At 47.2% G+C, this 17,662-nt stretch overlaps 1 protein-coding gene across 9 annotated transcripts in view; it reads left to right on the top strand.

Moving 5' to 3' along the window:
* SLC8A1 (solute carrier family 8 member A1) overlaps positions 1-17,662 on the top strand; it is a 333,147-nt gene that overhangs the window by 281,486 nt on the left and 33,999 nt on the right. For 4 of the 9 annotated variants that reach the window (XM_054022270.1, XM_054022267.1, XM_054022268.1 and 1 more), the window contains 4 exons: positions 1,925-1,942; positions 2,059-2,073; positions 4,940-5,008; positions 15,394-15,524. In XM_054022270.1, coding sequence (XP_053878245.1) covers positions 1,925-1,942; positions 2,059-2,073; positions 4,940-5,008; positions 15,394-15,524 — 233 coding nt within the window. The remainder of the gene's footprint in view (positions 1-1,924; positions 1,943-2,058; positions 2,074-4,939; positions 5,009-15,393; positions 15,525-17,662) is intronic. The other 5 variants (XM_054022274.1, XM_054022273.1, XM_054022272.1 and 2 more) reach the window with 2 other exon arrangements.

The raw sequence follows: 17,662 nt of genomic DNA, 5'->3' as shown, positions 1-17,662 counted from the left end.
AGCTATTCCACAATCACTCCCCCTGTGCACACTCTTATTCAAGAATCAGTGTGTGCATACGGGGAGTATTCCAGAACAGCTATAGTATTTTAAACTCTCTTCCTTATAACTTCCCAGTGTAGACATACCCTAACTATATATATTCAGAAAACTCTGCATGCTGTTTTGAGGGAGGCATGGCATGCTGCCTTCTTAGAGCACACTGCAAAACCAGCCTCCAAATTTGGCATAAAAGCTATCCCAAGCAGGATACACAAACACACAAAATGAGGGTGTGGAGGGGAGTCCCAGCAAAGCTAAAGCATTCTGCAGACTACCTTGGAAAATCAAAGCCTGGGCCTTATCTAATTCTCATTGGAATCAATGGAAAGACTCTCACTCATTTCTGTGAGCACTGGACCATTGTAGAAAATGCTGCTCTGGACAGTAGTAACTTGGTATGAGCAGAACTTCGCCCCGGCTCTAGGTAAATGGGGAATGTTTCTAGGGATGTCTGAGCACTCAGGGGCTTGGTGAAAATAGTGGTGGAAGGGGCTTTCCTCTTCCCCAGCATTGTATCCATCCCTCTTGAATAGCCCTCCATTTAGTCCTAAAGCTATCCAGCTGCAGCATGGATTTGGTGCATCATGTCCTCTCACGCCCACCCCACTGCTGCTTTTATTGCTGAAAATGTTCTCACAGCAGAAATAAAGACTCATGGGGTGAGGCCCTAGGAAGAGTAACTTGCTCTTAATGAGAGGATCTTGCATCATTTTGAGTTCTGTGCATCCCTCCCTCTGCTCTGTCTCCCACACTGAGCCCTGCGCTCGGGCCAGGCTGGGTTGAGAGGAGGGATAGTAGCTGTAGGGTTTTTGATCTTTTCCACGGTGTGATTCTAGCCACTGTCGCCTCCTAGAAATGCCCTCTCTCTCATGTCTGGTTGGCAGGGAAGGAAGAGATTTGCACAGCTCAGCTTTGTAGTGAATCTGCACTTCCCAAACTGGAGTTAGATTGGCCACTGCTAGGGTAGAACCTGCCATAGGGGACCTAGGAGGCGTGTCCCGCCCCAGCCCCGAACCACACCCCAAGGGTGTCCTCTATGGGTGGATAGGAGGGCTAGCCATCTCCACAGCACCAGCCCTGCCTCCGGTCTGCACCCTACGGAAGGCTCTCCACTAGTCCAGGATCTTGCTGCACATGGGGGGAGACTGGGTAGTACAAGGGAGGGGCCAGGGAAAACCACATTCCCAACCACCCCTTGGCCCTGTGAAGATGTATCTGGAGCTCTCCTGTCTCTTCAATGGAGCCCTCCAGGACTAATTTGGGATTTCGAGGGGACTGAGCAGCTACTGAGGAGGCAAAGGGCCTCTGTAGGATTAGCGCTGGCCTCCTTCAGATTCCATGGGATCCACAGTGCCAGGGGGCGGGGGAGAGGCTGGTCCCTGGGCCTACTGAGCAGGGGGCAAACCCCCTTCCCCCGAGTGATGGTGGGGGAGCAGCTGGCTGCAGCTGTCCCCATGATTCGGGGGTGGAAAAGAGATTGTTCCAGGAGGTGCTATCTTAAGCCATGTGGGGTGGGAGGGAGGCTGGCATGCATGCGCCCCATAGTCCTGCTGTCTCCTGGCCTCCTGCAGCCCAGTCTCCCCCACCCACCCATTCAGAGCCCCTCATTCAGAGTGGAGCGCACTACACAAGGCCCAGCAGAATGGGTTGGGGGAGACCATGGCACTCCATGCAGACCCGAGGCAGGGGACAACCTCTGCTAGAAATGGGAGACAGGTGTTGTAGTGAGCTGTTCCTCTGCAGCTCACATCGTAGCAGGAGCGTGTGGGCCACTGCTCTGGGGGGAGGCTGCTGCGAGATGAATGTCACTGTGATGATGCAAAATAGATGCTAATCTGCTTTCTCTTTCTCTCTCTCTTTTTTTGTTTTGTGGTTCGTTTAGGTGGCTTCACAATAACAGGTATGGATTTCTGATTCCCTCCTTGCCCCGTGCCATTGTTCCTCTCTGTGGTGTTAACTGCCGGATGCTCATTCTGCTCTTTTTTCTTTATTTCCTGTTTGTTTTTTTTAATGGAGGGAAACTTCTGAATGGTAAGAAAGCGCTGTTCAGTTTCCTTGCCACCTATTCCGAGCCGCTAGTGTTAGCACAGCACGTCTAACAGCGAGTGATGTGTCCTTGTCACCAGCTTAACCTCACGTGTGTTTCACAGTAATCCCCGTCCTTTAGCTGTAGTGATTACAGCACGTACCAGGGAGAATCTGCCTCAGCGCGGAACTCACAGCCCTGGGGGAGGGAGGGCAAATGGGGTGAAATGGACCCCAGCCTGGGCAGCCTGAGAAGCTGCACTGAATTAGGACAGCTGTCCTTGGGGTGCTTAACCACACAGTCCCTGGGAACTCTGGCACTCTGCGCCAGGCCGGCATGCTCCTGCACAGTGACCTGTGCAGGCCAGCTTCTGACTGCCATACCCAGAGCCTGCCGCAGGGGATTTTCTCCCAGGGCCTGTCTGCTCTGGAGCTGGAAGGGGAGGTTTCCCGCTCAGGGAGACCTGCGCGCTGACTAGCAGTGTGGCTGTGGTGGCGGGAGGGGGTAGCTGTCCAAGGATGCACCTAGGCTTTCAGAGAGGCTTGTGCCTGGGGAGACTGTAGCACATGCGCCCTCCAGGGCTACGCTGCTATTTTTAGCAGGGTAGCTCGATCAGAGCTAGCCCATGTGGAGACTACGCTGGGAGTTACTCTTTGCAGCTCCAGTGTCGACAACCCCCCAGTCTCCTAAATGGCTTTCCTCAATCCGCGTGCAGTCTGACCCATGCTCTTTACAGCCATCAGGGGTAGGGGAGAGGCAAGCCTAAGGCATGGACCAAAATGTGGGGCCTGCTGGTACCTTCTACTGAAGGGGATGTCAGCCATTTCTGCGGCAGGACTGGCCCCCATGCCGTGTGTCCGCAGCCCTGCCCCATGGGGGGGATCCCTCCTGGGATGCCATGGGCTGCAGTTCTTGCGGCACCGTCATGCTGCCAGGGAAGGGGGGAACGCAGAGGCAGTAGGGAGGCATGGGTCTTCCACTCGGGTTTCTCTGGTCTCTTGCTGATCCCTGGGGTCCGTGTGAATCCTGGAGAGCTCCCACATAGTTTGAGAATCAGCCCTGCAAATCCCATATGTCCCTTACAGATCAGGGAGTAGCTAGACCTCCCCATCCCAGGGGTTTTCCCTACAGGAGGGGGTAGCTGGAGCCAGCATTGTTATTCCCAAGTGCAGGCAGTGTGCATGGCGCTGCACAAGACACCAGTACACCATTGCCTGCCCAGAGAGGTATGGCCAAACTCCACAGACGGTGATTTGATCCCTGTCCCCAGGTACAGGGTGATATGTAACTACATTTCTCTGTCAGCAAGAACAGTTGGGGCTGGGGGGTCTGCCTCCCTTTTATCAGATGGAGATCAGTGAGAAACAGAGAATCAATCATCTTCTGTAATTCCAATGTCAGTCTGTCGGCAATCAGTGCTGCGGATACAGCTGATTGTGAAATAAAGCCACTTGGCTGCATGCTGCCAAGAAACGCTTCGCTGTTTAAAATGCCGCTCTGCAAGGACGCCTGAGAAATCAGTCCTCCCCATCTGGTGTTCTGGATCCTGGCACCCTCCTCAGGGCGTGGGCAAGGCAGGAATGGTTCCTCACGGACCATTGCTGGGGGTTGAACGGCAGAGTCCGGCTGCTGTGGTACAGCTCGGGAGCAGCAGGCTATGTGCTCTTGGCTGTACAGTCTCAATGTGTGATTGTTAGCTCATCAGAAATGCCAGCCATATATGAAAGCATGTTCAGATGAGTTCCTGCAAACCGAGTTACATGAACTAGGGAACCATCACTGCACTAAAGATACTCCTTCTCCATCCTGCCAGCGCCTGGCATAGGACTAGGGACTTCATGCCACCTTTGCACCCCCCTATGTTCTGGGCTGTCCAATGGCCTGTCCAGACATCAGCTTAAATTACAACAGCCCCACATCTGCTCTAATTTACCCTTGGTGGCAACAACACCATAGAGCCACGGTATCATCTGAGAGTAGCTGGAGTACCATGGCACTTCAGCCATGTTCTCTTCCCCAGCAACTGTCTGTGCTAGGGGCTGGGAGAAAAGACCAGTTATGGCAGCTCTGTGCCCTCCAGGGAAGACCCTATGCTGGGGTATTCCCCAGCATGGAGATTTGCTGCCTTCACAGACCATTTGTGCTGCCAGTGAGGCTTCAAGGGGCAGTGGAGAATTGGGCTCAGTAAGCGTAAGAATAGCAACAAATAATTAGACAAGCATGCCGGTGTATTCGCAGGGTTGTATGTGAGCCATGCATATGGTACCAAATCTCTGCACTTGTCCAACGGGGGAGCAGACATACATGCCTCCTTGGTTAATGTACACCTTGCAAGTGTTGCTCGGGTGTTAGCTCTGCATTAGAGAAGAGGAGCCATCGGTCTCCCCCTTAGTACTAGCAGAGCGCAATAATGACTGTGACTCTGTATGAGGAGGGGTTCAGAGGGCCAAGCTCAGACAATGGGAAACTATTTTTAGCTAACAAGGTACTTCACGGAGCTCTGATCTCCCTGATCGCTTGTCTGAAAAGCACACGCAGCATCAGACTCTGAGGAGCCAGCCCCAAATTGGGACAGTTAAAAAAAAATTAAATAACACCACAATTTTCAACATTTTTCCAGTGTAACTGAGATTGAACTTGGCCAACTGTGCTGGAAATAGATGTCCATAGCTTGCCACCATGGCTATGAGGGTAAACTCTTGGATCACTTCTCTCTGGCTCTGCTTTTTCCCATCAGTGCAGGAGAGCAGACAAGAGTGTCTGCAATGGGGATTTAAAAACAATAACCTTGTGTGAAATAGAAATAGAGTTCACTAACATCACCGAGTCACTGTGATCCATCCACTCATCTTCTGCCCATCACTTTGTTAGGCAAACCTATCTTCAGGAAGGTCCATGCTAGAGAACATCCAATTCCTTCTACTGTAATCAGCATTCAAGGTATTCATTTTGACTTGGTTGTCTAGGACCACAATTTAATTAACACGAAGCTAGTAGCTTTTGAGTGTTCATGTACTGACACTAGTCATTTGTTTTAATGCACTTCTCTTTTATACTATATTCAGGTTATACAGAGTTTCAGTACCAAGGTCTGCAATGAGCTGTGTGCCAGTGGAATTCTGTGCTTGGGTGGAGTTGGCCTAAGTGACTTCAGCATCTTCATTTGACTTCTTGGGGAGACTGAGCAGGGATCACAGATTGATAAATGTTCAGGCACAAAGGGACCACTAGATCATCTAGTCCAGGGGTGGGCAAACTTTTTGGGCCGAGGGCCAAATCTGGGTGGGGAAATTGTATGCAGGGCAGGGGGTTGGGGTGCGGGAGGGGGTGCAGTGTGCAGGAAGGGGCTCAGGGCAAGGGATTGGGGCAGAGGAGGAGTGCAGTGTGTATGAAGGGGCTCAGGGCATGGGGTTGGGGTGCGGACTGTGGGAGGGGGCTCAGGGCAGGGGGCTGGGGTGCAGGAGGGGCCTTAGGGCAGGGAGTTGGGGGGCGGGGTGTAGGAGGGGTTTGGGCTCTGGGGTGGCAGTGGTGCGCACCAGGGCCAGGGCAGGCTCCCTGCATGCCTGCCCTGTCCCCGGCCCCACGCCGCTCCAGGAAGCACTGCGGCCCCTGCGGGGCGGGGGAGGCGAGGGCGAGGGCTCCCCGTGCGCTGCCCTTGCCACGCCTCCAGCTACCTTCCCCGAAACTCCCATTGGCTACAGTTCCCCGTTCCCAACCACTGGGAGCTGCGGGGAGTGGTGCCTGGAGGCAAGGGCAATGCCTGGAGCCCTCCCCCCCCTCCGCCCGGGGGCCACAGGGAAGTGATGCCAGCCGCTTCTGAGAGCGGTGGGGGGCCTACGGCACCACGGAGGGCAATCCTGCAGGCCGGATCCAAAGCCCTGAGGGGCCGGATCTGGCCCATGGGCCGTAGTTTGTACACCCCTGATCTAGTCTGACCTCCTGTATACCACAAGTCAAAGAATTCCATCAGTTACTCCTGTATTGAGCCCAATGACTTAGCATTGACTAAAGCAAGCCTTCTGGAAAGGCATCCACACTTGATTTGAAGACTTCAAGAGATGGTGAATCCATCTGTTCACTTAGTGCTTTGTTCCAGTGGTTAGTCACCCTCGCTGTTAAAAATTTGGGTCTTATTTCTAATTTGAATTTGTCTGGCTTCAACTTACGGGCATTGGTTCTTCTGCCAATTCTCCAAGCAATGTTTGGCTGAAGCAAGTGATAGATTCTTTCACCTTTCACTCCAGGCTAACGATGTTATTTGCCTGGGAACTTCTTTAGCTTTTTAAAATGCTGAATAATAGTTTAGCGACAGGAATCCACGCAGACCTGCCCAGACTCTGATGGATTCCTCCCCAGACAGCTCCTGTATCCATGTGCTGCGTCCTTCCTCACCTGTCTCATATTGGATCCCTTGTCCGCGTGTCACTTGCTCACCTTCCAGAACAGACCCTCTTGCACTCCATATCATTTCCCAACAGCATCTCTCCACCCATTAAAGCAGTCTTCTTTATAAAGTAGCTATCAGGACAGGCATCATTTGCAAAGTTCCCCTGGAGACACGCACGCCTTGTAAAGGGTGCATCATACGGACGGGTGTATCTAATGCATATATCCAGCTGAGGTGGGTATCAGTCAAACTCGTGTGTCTTATATACACTTAAAAAGATAATGGGCCAATGCTTCTTCGCTGCCTTGCACCTTATGTCAATATTTACATTAGGGCGAAGTAGATGTAAAGTGCTAATAGATCAGATTGGCCATAGGTACAAGGCAGTGGAGAGTCACAGCCGGCGTGTATACACTTCAAGGCCCACATCCTTAGCTTGTGTAACTCAACATAGCTCCATTAAAGACAATGTCAGCATTGTAGACCTTAGAGCAAGGCAGGTCTACACCAGCTGTGGATCCACAATGATGGCTAAGAGACAGGAAACTGAAGCAGCTTAAAATGCACCAGACTGCAAACCTGCCTGCACATAGTAGTGTTCTGGAGCGTCATGAAAATCTGACAAGGGCATTTCAATTAATAATTATCCATTTTGATTCTGCAAGAATTTAAACCACAACAATTAAAAGCATGGGTCGTTCAAGGGACGTTCAATCCCCATTTCAGAACAGTGAAGATTCCACTTTGTAGTGGTGAGGTTCTTGCTGAGGGGGGACGGCAGAGGAATCTGTTCTGTGAGGACAGGAAAAGATGGAAGTAAATATGCAGTCCTGCACATTACCCATAGCTGTGAATATTTTTCCTAAAGGCTGGTTATTTGAGTGACAGCCTGCTCCAGGGGGTAGGGCATGGGGCTGGCAGTGAGCAGGCTGCAGGGTGACCTTGAGCAAGTCACTTCTCCTTTCTGTGCCTCTGTTTCTATTTGTCCATTTGTATTGCAAGCACTTGGAGACAGAAGCCGTTTCTATGTATATGTTCAGCTTCCAGCATAACAGGGCCCTGATCTCAGCTGGGGTCTGCGGGTGTTAGTGCAATACACACAAAGAATCATAATAAAGGCAAGAAGTACCATGGAGGTTGGAAATAAGGGTTTATTTTAAAGTAGGCTAATAGATTGGCCTTGACAGCAGCCGCATAAGCAACTGTGTGTGCCAGCGCTTAGCTGCAAGGTAAACCGACATATGGAGCAGCTCCTGGGGACAGGGAGGAGCTAAGACCACAAGGAGACAGGTGGCATCTCAGAATTAAGGGGCAGGATGAATCGTTTCTGAAAGCGCTGCTTGGGTATCTTAGTAGCGAATTTAAAAGACAAAAGGCATCTGACGCCTGTCTTCCAAAGAGCCTCCGGCTTCTAAAAACAAATTGAAAATGCTGAGGGTTTATCAGGTGAAACTCCACTCAGGGCCAGCTGGTGTAAGTTGGTGTAGCACCACTGAAGTTGAATAGACAATCTCCTCTGAAGTCAGTGAAGTTTTGCTGATTTACACCAGGCAAAGAGTCGTCTCTGAAATGTTCCAGATCCAGGTTTTTTTGCCAAACTATTAAACCTAACACTTGTAGGGTTTAAAACTAAATCCTTCCCATCCAACAATGTTGAAGGTCAGGATTCCAGCCACACTCTGCTGCTTTTGTCTTGCTTGTAGCATTTTCATGTGGTAACATGTTACTGGCAATTAAAACCATTGGAGGTTTTTAAGAGCAGGTTAGACACACACCTGTCAAGGACAGTCTAGGTTTACTTGGCCCTACTTCAGCATGGGGGGCATGGTCTAGATGACCTCTTGAGGTCCTTTCCAGCCCTTCATTTCTGTGATTCTATGAATACATGCAGAGAGGACTTGTTAAGAACATAAGAACTGCCACAGTGGGTCAAACCAATAGTCCATCTAGCCCAGTATCCTGTTTCTGACAGCAACCAGTACCAGAGCTTCATGAGGAGTGTACAGAACAGGACAGTTGGAGGGATCCACTTCTGTCTTCCACTCCTGGCTTCTGGTAGTCAGAGTTTTAGGGTCACGCTGAGCATGGGGTGGCATCCCTGACCATTGTGGCTAATTGCCATTGATAGACCTCTCCTCCATTAATTTATCTAGTTCTTTTTTGAACCCTGCTATACTTTTGGCCTTCACAACATCCTTTGGCAATGAGTTCCACCCATTAATTGAGCATTTTGTAAAAAAGTGCTTCCTTTTGTTTGTATTAAACCTGCTGCCTATTAATTTGACTGAGTGACCCCTGGATTTTGTATTGTGAGGAAGGGTAAACAGACTTCTCTATTAATTTTTTCCACACCACTCATGATTTTATAGACCTCTGTCATATCCCCTCCTTAATCTCTTATCTAAACTGGACAGCTCTAATCTTTTTAATCTTTCTTTAAAGGTATGAAAGCCGTTCCATACCCTTGATCATCTTTGTTGCCCTTCTCTGAACCTTTTTCCAGTTCCATTATATCCTTTTTGAGATGAGTCAACCCAGAACTGCACACAGTATTCAAGGGTTGGGCGCACCCTGGGTTTATAGAGTGGCACTATATGTTCTGTCTTATTTTCTATCCCGTTACTAATAGTTCCTAGCATTGTTAGCATTTTTGAGCACTGCTGTGCGTTAAGTAGAAGTTTCTAGTATCCATGGTGACTTGTTCTTCCAGTTTGGTTCTGGCACATTCACTCATCCCTTCACGGAGTGCAAGATGCCCTGCAGCCCTCCGTGCAGGCTGCTCAGGGGACGGCTGTAGCCACTCGACAGTGTGAACACATCAAGCGTCCCAGGTGCTTGGTTTGTTGCCAAGCAGCAGTTAAGGTGTGTTACCCCCACGCATTAAGGCGAGTTAGACTGGGGAAGCTGAAATGAGAAGAAAACCCAGCTACCTCTTCAGAGGGCCTCAAGAATGGACTTACATGAAATTCACAAGTGGGGTGAGGCTGCTATAGCCTCATCTGCGGTAGAGAACTGCATTGTTACAAATTGCTAGTGTTCATGGGACTGCTGTGACTTGTAACAATGCACTGAGACCACACTAGACATCTCAGCAAGCGTGTATCTGTTCAGCATGTCCACACATCATGCTCCCTCCAAGCAAGGCAGTGCCAGCATATCAGGGGTGGCCGGGCCCAGCACAACTCCCTGATGGGGAGAAGTGGGAAGTGCAAACCATTTTGGGAGAGGTGCTGTACTGTAGCTATCTCTGTGTTTAATCTGGTCTGTGTTTACTCTAGCCTCTCTTTGCCAGAAACTGGGAATGGGCGACAGGGGATGGATCACTTGATGACAGGATACTGGGCTAGATGGACCTTTGATCTGACCCGGTATGGCCATTCTTATGTTCTGTTTAAGTCTGCACTAGAAAGCGTTTGTCAGCCTAGCTAGACCAACATACCCTGCTAGTATCGACACAACTGATATAAACAAAAGTTTTTGCTGCTGCTCGAACTTATACCAATGCCCCAAACAAAATAGATGATACCGGCCACCAGACTTTTTTGCCTGTATAACTGTGTCTACACTAGGGCACATGCACAGCCATGGTGGTTAGGGGCAAGGGGGGGGGTTCATATTCCTAACTGACATAGCTATGCCAGTAACGTTTTTAAGTGTAGACGAGACCTAACACTGCAGTGAGACCTGTCCCAGAATATTCATAACCTGGTGGTCCCAGAATATTCATAACTGTCCAGCAATGTGGAAGAGCCAAGTTCAAATTACTTCTCCACACAAGGGAAAGCTAAAGGTTATAAGGCCGGGACCTCCGCTGGCCATTTTGTTAATCTAACCCTTCTTATCCTTTTATTTTATTTTTAAAATGCCAGGAAACAAAACAAAACATTTTGTTTCAGACCAAACAAAACATTTCTTCCCACTCAAAACAAAAATGTTTTGTCAACTTTTTCGATTTGCCAAAATTGTTCAGAATTTATGGCATTAGGTTGACCCAAACCAAAATTTTTTTTTCACTTCTCTGGAACAGCCAGCAAACCAAAAAATCAGTTATCTGACCAGCTGTAGTGTGGACATAAGCAATGTATCAGGTGCAGGCAACAGCAGAATTCTCTAGTGCAGACACGGCTCCAGTGTTTACAGTTTTTCTATTCATTGCTTTGGACATGCAGATAATTAAGTTACGGGGCTGTGTGTGTTAACGATAATCTAATACGGAAGTTCTGACGAGGTGTCAAATGTTTCTGGCATTCTCAAGGAATCCCTGGAGTTTTATTGCATTGCCATGTTCCTGAAGCTATCATGTGGGCTGGCTAGCAGATTCTTGCTGCATATGTGCTGCCTCTCACTCTGCATGAGTCTGTCACACTGAGACAAAGCCACCTGTCCAAAATTCCTGTTGACTTCCAGGGTACAGCCCGAAAGACAGAGCTCGCCTTCCTGCAATGGCTCCAAGTTTTTAAAAAACAGACATATTTTGTTGTTTGTCTTATAGGGCAAACGTTGTTTTGTGATGATGTGAGTTTGTGATGTAATGTCTTGGCACTGCGTCATCGTATAGGCAGTGCAGTGAAGTCAGAAGAAAATGCCATTGCGTCATGATGCAGTGTTATGACCTGATGATGCAACATCCCAGAGCCTAACTTTAGTGAAAAACAATGCCAGGTTAGATCCAGTGCAACAGGAAATCCCATTTAAACAAAATAATGAACATCATTTGCTGAATAATAGTTATTCTCTATTTTTCCCATCAAAGAGATCTTGGAGTCATTGTAGATTGTTCTCTGAAACATCTGCTCAATGTGCAGAGGCGGCCAAAAAAGCAAACTGTGTAAGGAGAGGGGTAGATAATACAGAAAATATCATAACAGCAGTATATAAATCCATGGTACGCCAACACCTTGAATACTGCATGCAGTTCTGGTTGCCTCTGCTATTCCGCTGGTTAGGAAAGATAGAAAATGTGGCAAAAGACCACCTTGGCTTAACCACGAGATCTTGCACGATCTAAAAAATAAAAAGGAGTCATATAAAAAATGGAAACTAGGACAGATTACAAAGGATGAATATAGGCAAACAACACAGGAATGCAGGGGCAAGATTAGAAAGGCAAAGGCACAAAATGAGCTCAAACTAGCTACGGGAATAAAAGGAAACAAGAAGACTTTTTATCAATACATTAGAAGCAAGAGGAAGACCAAAGACAGGGTAGGCCCACTGCTTAGTGAAGAGGGAGAAACAGTAACAGGAAACTTGGAAATGGCAGAGATGCTTAATGACTTCTTTGTTTCGGTCTTCACCGAGAAGTCTGAAGGAATGCCTAACATAGTGAATGCTAATGGGAAGGGGGTAGGTTTAGCGGATAAAATAAAAAAAGAACAAGTTAAACATCACTTAGAAAAGTTAGATGCCTGCAAGTCACCCGGGCCTGATGAAATGCATCCTAGAATACTCAAGGAGCTAATAGAGGAGGTATCTGAGCCTCTAGCTATTATCTTTGGAAAGTCATGGGAGACGGGAGAGATTCCAGAAGACTGGAAAAGGGCAAATATAGTGCCCATCTATAAAAAGGGAAATAAAAACAACCCAGGTAACTACAGACCAGTTAGTTTAACTTCTGTGCCAGGGAAGATAATGGAGCAAGTAATTAAGGAAATCGTCTGCCAACACTTGGAAGGTGGTAAGGTGATAGGGAATAGCCAGCATGGATTTGTGAAGAACAAATCATGTCAAACCAATCTGATAGCTTTCTTTGATAGGATAACGAGCCTTGTGGATAAGGGTGAAGCGGTGGATGTGGTATACCTAGACTTTAGTAAGGCATTTGATACGGTCTCGCATGATATTCTTATCGATAAACTAGGCAAATACAAATTAGATGGGGCTACTATAAGGTGGGTGCATAACTGGCTGGATAATCGTACTCAGAGAGTTGTTATTAATGGTTCCCAATCCTGCTGGAAAGGCGTAACGAGTGGGGTACCGCAGGGGTCTGTTTTGGGACCGGCTCTGTTCAATATCTTCATCAACGACTTAGATATTGGCATAGAAAGTACGCTTATTAAGTTTGCGGATGATACCAAACTGGGAGGGATTGCAACTACTTTGGAGGACAGGGTCATAATTCAAAATGATCTGGACAAATTGGAGAAATGGTCTGAGTTAAACAGGATGAAGTTTAACAAAGACAAATGCAAAGTGCTCCACTTAGGAAGGAAAAATCAATTTCACACATACAGAATGGGAAAAGACTGTCTAGGAAGGAGTACGGCAGAAAGGGATCTAGGGGTTATAGTGGACCACAAGCTAAATATGAGTCAACAGTGTGATGCTGTTGCAAAAAAAGCAAACATGATTCTGGGATGCATTAACAGGTGTGTTGTGAGCAAGACACGAGAAGTCATTCTTCCGCTCTACTCTGCTCTGGTTAGGCCTCAGCTGGAGTATTGTGTCCAGTTCTGGGCGCCGCATTTTAAAAAAGATGTGGAGAAACTGGAAAGGGTCCAAAGAAGAGCAACAAGAATGATTAAAGGTCTTGAGAACATGACCTATGAAGGAAGGCTGAAAGAATTGGGTTTGTTTAGTTTGGAAAAGAGAAGACTGAGAGGGGACATGATAGCAGTTTTCAGGTATATAAAAGGGTGTCATAAGGAGGAGGGAGAGAACTTGTTCACCTTAGCCTCTAAGGATAGAACCAGAAACAATGGGTTTAAACTGCAGCAAGGGAGGTCTAGATTGGACATTAGGAAAAAGTTCCTAACTGTCAGGGTGGTTAAACACTGGAACAAATTGCCTAGGGAGGTTGTGGAATCTCCGTCTCTGGAGATATTTAAGAGTAGGTTAGATAAATGTCTATTAGGGATGGTCTAGGCAGTATTTGGTCCTGCCATGCGGGCAGGGGACTGGACTCGATGACCTCTCGAGGTCCCTTCCAGTCCTAGAATCTATGAATCTATGAATATCACAAAAGAGATATTAGAATAGGAAAAGGTACAGAGATGGGCAACAAAAATTAGGGGTGTGGGGCAGCTTCCATATGTGGAGAGATTTTTTAAAAACTATGACTGTTTATCTTAGAAAAGAGATGACTAAGGGTGGATATGACAGAGGTCTATAAAATCATGACTGGTGTGGAGCCCAGGGAAGTGTTATTTACCCCTGCACATAACATAAGAACCAGGGATTGCCCATGAAATTAAGAGGCAGCAGGTTTAAAACAAACACAAGGAAGTACTTCTTCACACAACACACAGTCAACGTGTGGAACTTGTTACCAAGAGATGTTGTGAAGGCCAAAAGTATAACTGGGTTCAAAAAAGAATTAGCCAAGTTCCTGGAAGATAGGTCCACCAATGGCTATTAGTCAAGATGGTCAGGGACTACAACTCCATGCACCGGGTGACCCTAAACCTCCAACTGCCAGAAGCTGGAACTGGATGACAGAGGATGGATGACTCAAAATTGCCCTGTTCTGTTCATTCCCTCTTAAGCATCTGGCATTGGTCACTGTCAGAAAACAGGATACTGGGCTAGATGGACCACTAGTCTGATACAGAATGGCCATTTTTATATTCTTAGAAAGAGTCATGTGGATAATATGAGGGCAACACAGGCCACGTGGGAGTGTATGTTTATCGGTATAGCAGTTTGGCTGAGGTTCAGATAAGCACCTGAACTTTTGGATGCTTAACTGAAATAAATCTTTCCAAGGTTCATTTACCTATTGCTAGTTGTTTAGACAAGCACACATAACACACATATCTGCAGCTACTTGCTGCAGACTTGATTAAAATCTGTCTCACCAATTTTATGACTTGCTGCAAAAAATGTCAGCAAAGCACTCAAAATATTAGAACCCCTGCTCAGAGTCCTTGGTTATGCACCAGTTATAATGGGCTCAGAGACATACACAGCCCCTGTTCCTTATGTGGGTGCTGCACAGTCCTTGTTATAAGCCTTTTGTCATGATTGTATAGTGACTGAAGAGCTATCTTTCAATGTACTATGTCCTTTAGCATACCATAGGTTAGAACAGTCAGATTCCAAGCTCTGTGATTCTGGAGTCTGTCAGGTGTGACTCTAGTGACATCAGAGTTACTCTGGATTTACAGTGATGTAACTAACTGCAATCAGAATCTGGCTGACATTATTTTGTGTGTAACACTACCTGCACAATACTCCATTACTCGAATGTTTAGGGTGCAAAATCAAGCACTCCAAAGTTAGGTAATGCCAGAAGTAAGGTTTGTGCAACCTTAAGTCACACATATACCCCACCCCTGTCTGTGTTCATTATGATACAGTCTTTAAATATATGAGCACATTCTATTTTTTTGCCACAGGACCCTGCCTCATTCAGCGCACCTTTACTATGCATTCAGTTCCCCGTCACTGACATACAGGCAGGTTAGCTGAGGCCGCTGGGCCCTTCCATATGGGCTGGATGGCCTGGTTTGCATGTAGAGATCTGATTTTCAAAAGCACTCAGCACTGGCCTGATCCAGCTCCCATCAAAGTCTAGGGGCATTGGGGCGGGGGGGGCAATACAGAGGCCTTTTTGGAAATTCCACCTTAGATTGATTGCCCTAAAAGTTTCCACCATGGCAGCTCCAGAGGAGAATCCATAGCTGAGTGGGATTGAGATTGTGAATATTTTCCTATAGCCCAGGCTGAATTCAAGAGGAGCTGAGTGGGGGTGGAAGGGATTTGAAATTCAGAAGAGTTATGAGCTAGTGATCTCATTTGCTAGCGCTTCCGGCCATCTGCAACAGAAAACCTTTCAGCTCAGGCATAATGTCCTCTACCTTACTCCAACAACTGTCTGTCACTTGTGCCTTAGCTCCAGAGAATATTTTAGTTTAGAGATAGATTCTCCTGACAGAAGCCAGTGCCAGAAAGTGAAAGATTGTGTGTTGCTCAAAAATTGGCTGTTTTGTTACAGAAGAGAATGAAGAGAAACAGCCACTGACGAGCAAAGAGGAGGAAGAGCGCCGCATTGCAGAAATGGGACGCCCAGTACTGGGAGAACATACCAAACTAGAAGTCATTATTGAAGAATCCTATGAGTTCAAGGTACAGCAATTGTCTGCTTCACTCCCCACAGGGCATGCAAGCCCTGAATTCACATTAGCATCTCGCTGCATTTTATTAGATTGCTAAACTAGGGCCTCCATCTTTTTTACATGCCCAGTAAGCACATATCTGGCAAGCACATGCTATGCACAGGAGGGTATCGTCCTTGTGAAACAAGTATATTGAACGCTTGAGGCCCAGATTCAGCCAAAGCATTGACACACATGTTTAAATCCATCCCTATTCAGCAAAGAACTCCAGCACATGCTTAAGTTCCAGTGACTTCAATGGGATTCAAGCTAATGCGTAAGTGTTTGCTGAACAGAGGCAGACTACTTAATTGGCACCATAAAGAGGTTGTGTTGGGATGGGGATGATTGGAACAGAAGGAGTTGGGAGCCCAGATTTCATATGGTAGAGGTGTAATCAGAGACAATGCTATACAGAAAAATTCACCAGGGGCAGGGTGTGTTCATGTTCTGCTGAATTTACAGCCTTTATGCTTAAAAATCAAACCCACTAATGGCCCTTTATGTCCTCCGTGGGAGAGGCCCCAAAACAGCAACTTGAGGCATCATCAGGAGCTTCTGGAGGAGCGAGTGTTTCTGCCCCCAACTCCCAAAGTGAGCACAAGTGGCTGAATAAGGCACAGCTGGTGCTATATACTGTCCCCTCTCAGCAGCCAGCTGTGATGTCACGACAACAGCAAGACTGTGGACTTGTTAATAGCAATGGTGTGGGTTTCTTTCTAGCATTTCACTTGGCTTGGGCAGCAAAACTAGCCTGCTCAGCATCACTGTCAGGACCAGGTCCTCGGGTGCTATAAGTCACTGAAGCCCCATTGAAGTCAAAGGGAGTACTTGTGTGCTTCATTGCTGAGCTGGATTGGAGGGGCTGAGAGCTCAGCACCGTGCAGGCTAGAGCCCGTGATGCACTAGCACAAGCCTGTTGCATTTTGGTTGCCAGCACCATAAGAATTTATTGTCATTGACGTTCCTTGAAAATATTTTCACACAAGTTGATTTTGGGGTTTAAATAACTTCCTGGTGTCTCTTTCACAGACTTGTACAGGCAGCTCCCAAATCAGCATCATTCATGTTTACCAAAAGAAATGACCACAAGTGCTGTACTTGCTATGATACATGATAGAACTTTCTATGCATCTGCTAAGTTAGTCGACTGTTGATTTGTCCAGTTGTTGCTACAGTTGCCTGTAACTTAACTGTTTAGAAAACCCAAGAGTGTTAATTGTGTCAGACTAAGGGCTGGTCCACACTGTGGCGGGGGATCGATCTAGGAAACGCAACTTCAGCTACGAGAATAGCGTAGCTGAAGTCGACGTTTCCTAGATCGAACTAAGTTTACTTACTGCGGGTCTACGCGGCGCAGGCAAGCTCCCCCGTTGACAGCACTTCCTCCTCTCGGCGAGCAGGAGTTCAGCAGTCGACGGGGGAGCACTTCTGGGATCGATTTATCGCGTCCAGATGAGACGCGATAAATCGATCCCAGAAGATCGATCTCTACCCGCCTAATCGGGCGGGTAGTGTGGACCTACCCTAAGTGTTTGAGAAGCATCTCAAAAGTTGAAAATCAGGAAACCCAGTAGCAGTAAAATAGATGGAGATACACTGCAGGAGAGATTTCCAGAGTACATGTGCTAATGAAAACTTGCATGAAAAAATTACAGCACAACAGCAACAATCAGTTTATCACAAGTAACAAAGTAGCCTTGATTCTCCCAGTGTTCTGGGAGCAACAGCAAAGGAAATCAGGAATGCAACTCCATCATTTTTCTATTGGTTATAGACTATAGATACTTATTACAGAACAATATGGCAAGCCAAATCCTTAGCTAGGCTTAAAATGCCCAAACTAAACTAAAATACGGTTTAAGAAAAGAGACTGTGGCCTCAGTCCCGCAGACATTCATGCACATGAATCCTGATGCTGTATACACTACGCACATGCTTAGCTTTGCACATGTGAGTGGTCTCATTTACCTGAGTGTGTAAAATTAAACCTGTGCAGGATCGGGGCCTCAGTCTGACAATTTAGTCCCCTTTTTTAAAGTCAATAAAAAATAAACCAGCCACACTGTTTCATGTAAGCAGTAGAGTCTCTCCTACGTGCAATCAAGC

Source organism: Malaclemys terrapin, chromosome 3 (assembly GCF_027887155.1).
Source record: "Malaclemys terrapin pileata isolate rMalTer1 chromosome 3, rMalTer1.hap1, whole genome shotgun sequence".
Lineage (NCBI taxonomy): Eukaryota > Metazoa > Chordata > Testudines > Emydidae > Malaclemys > Malaclemys terrapin.
The sequence above is the reverse complement of the archived record's forward strand: the minus strand, read 5'-3'. Positions and strand labels throughout refer to the sequence as shown.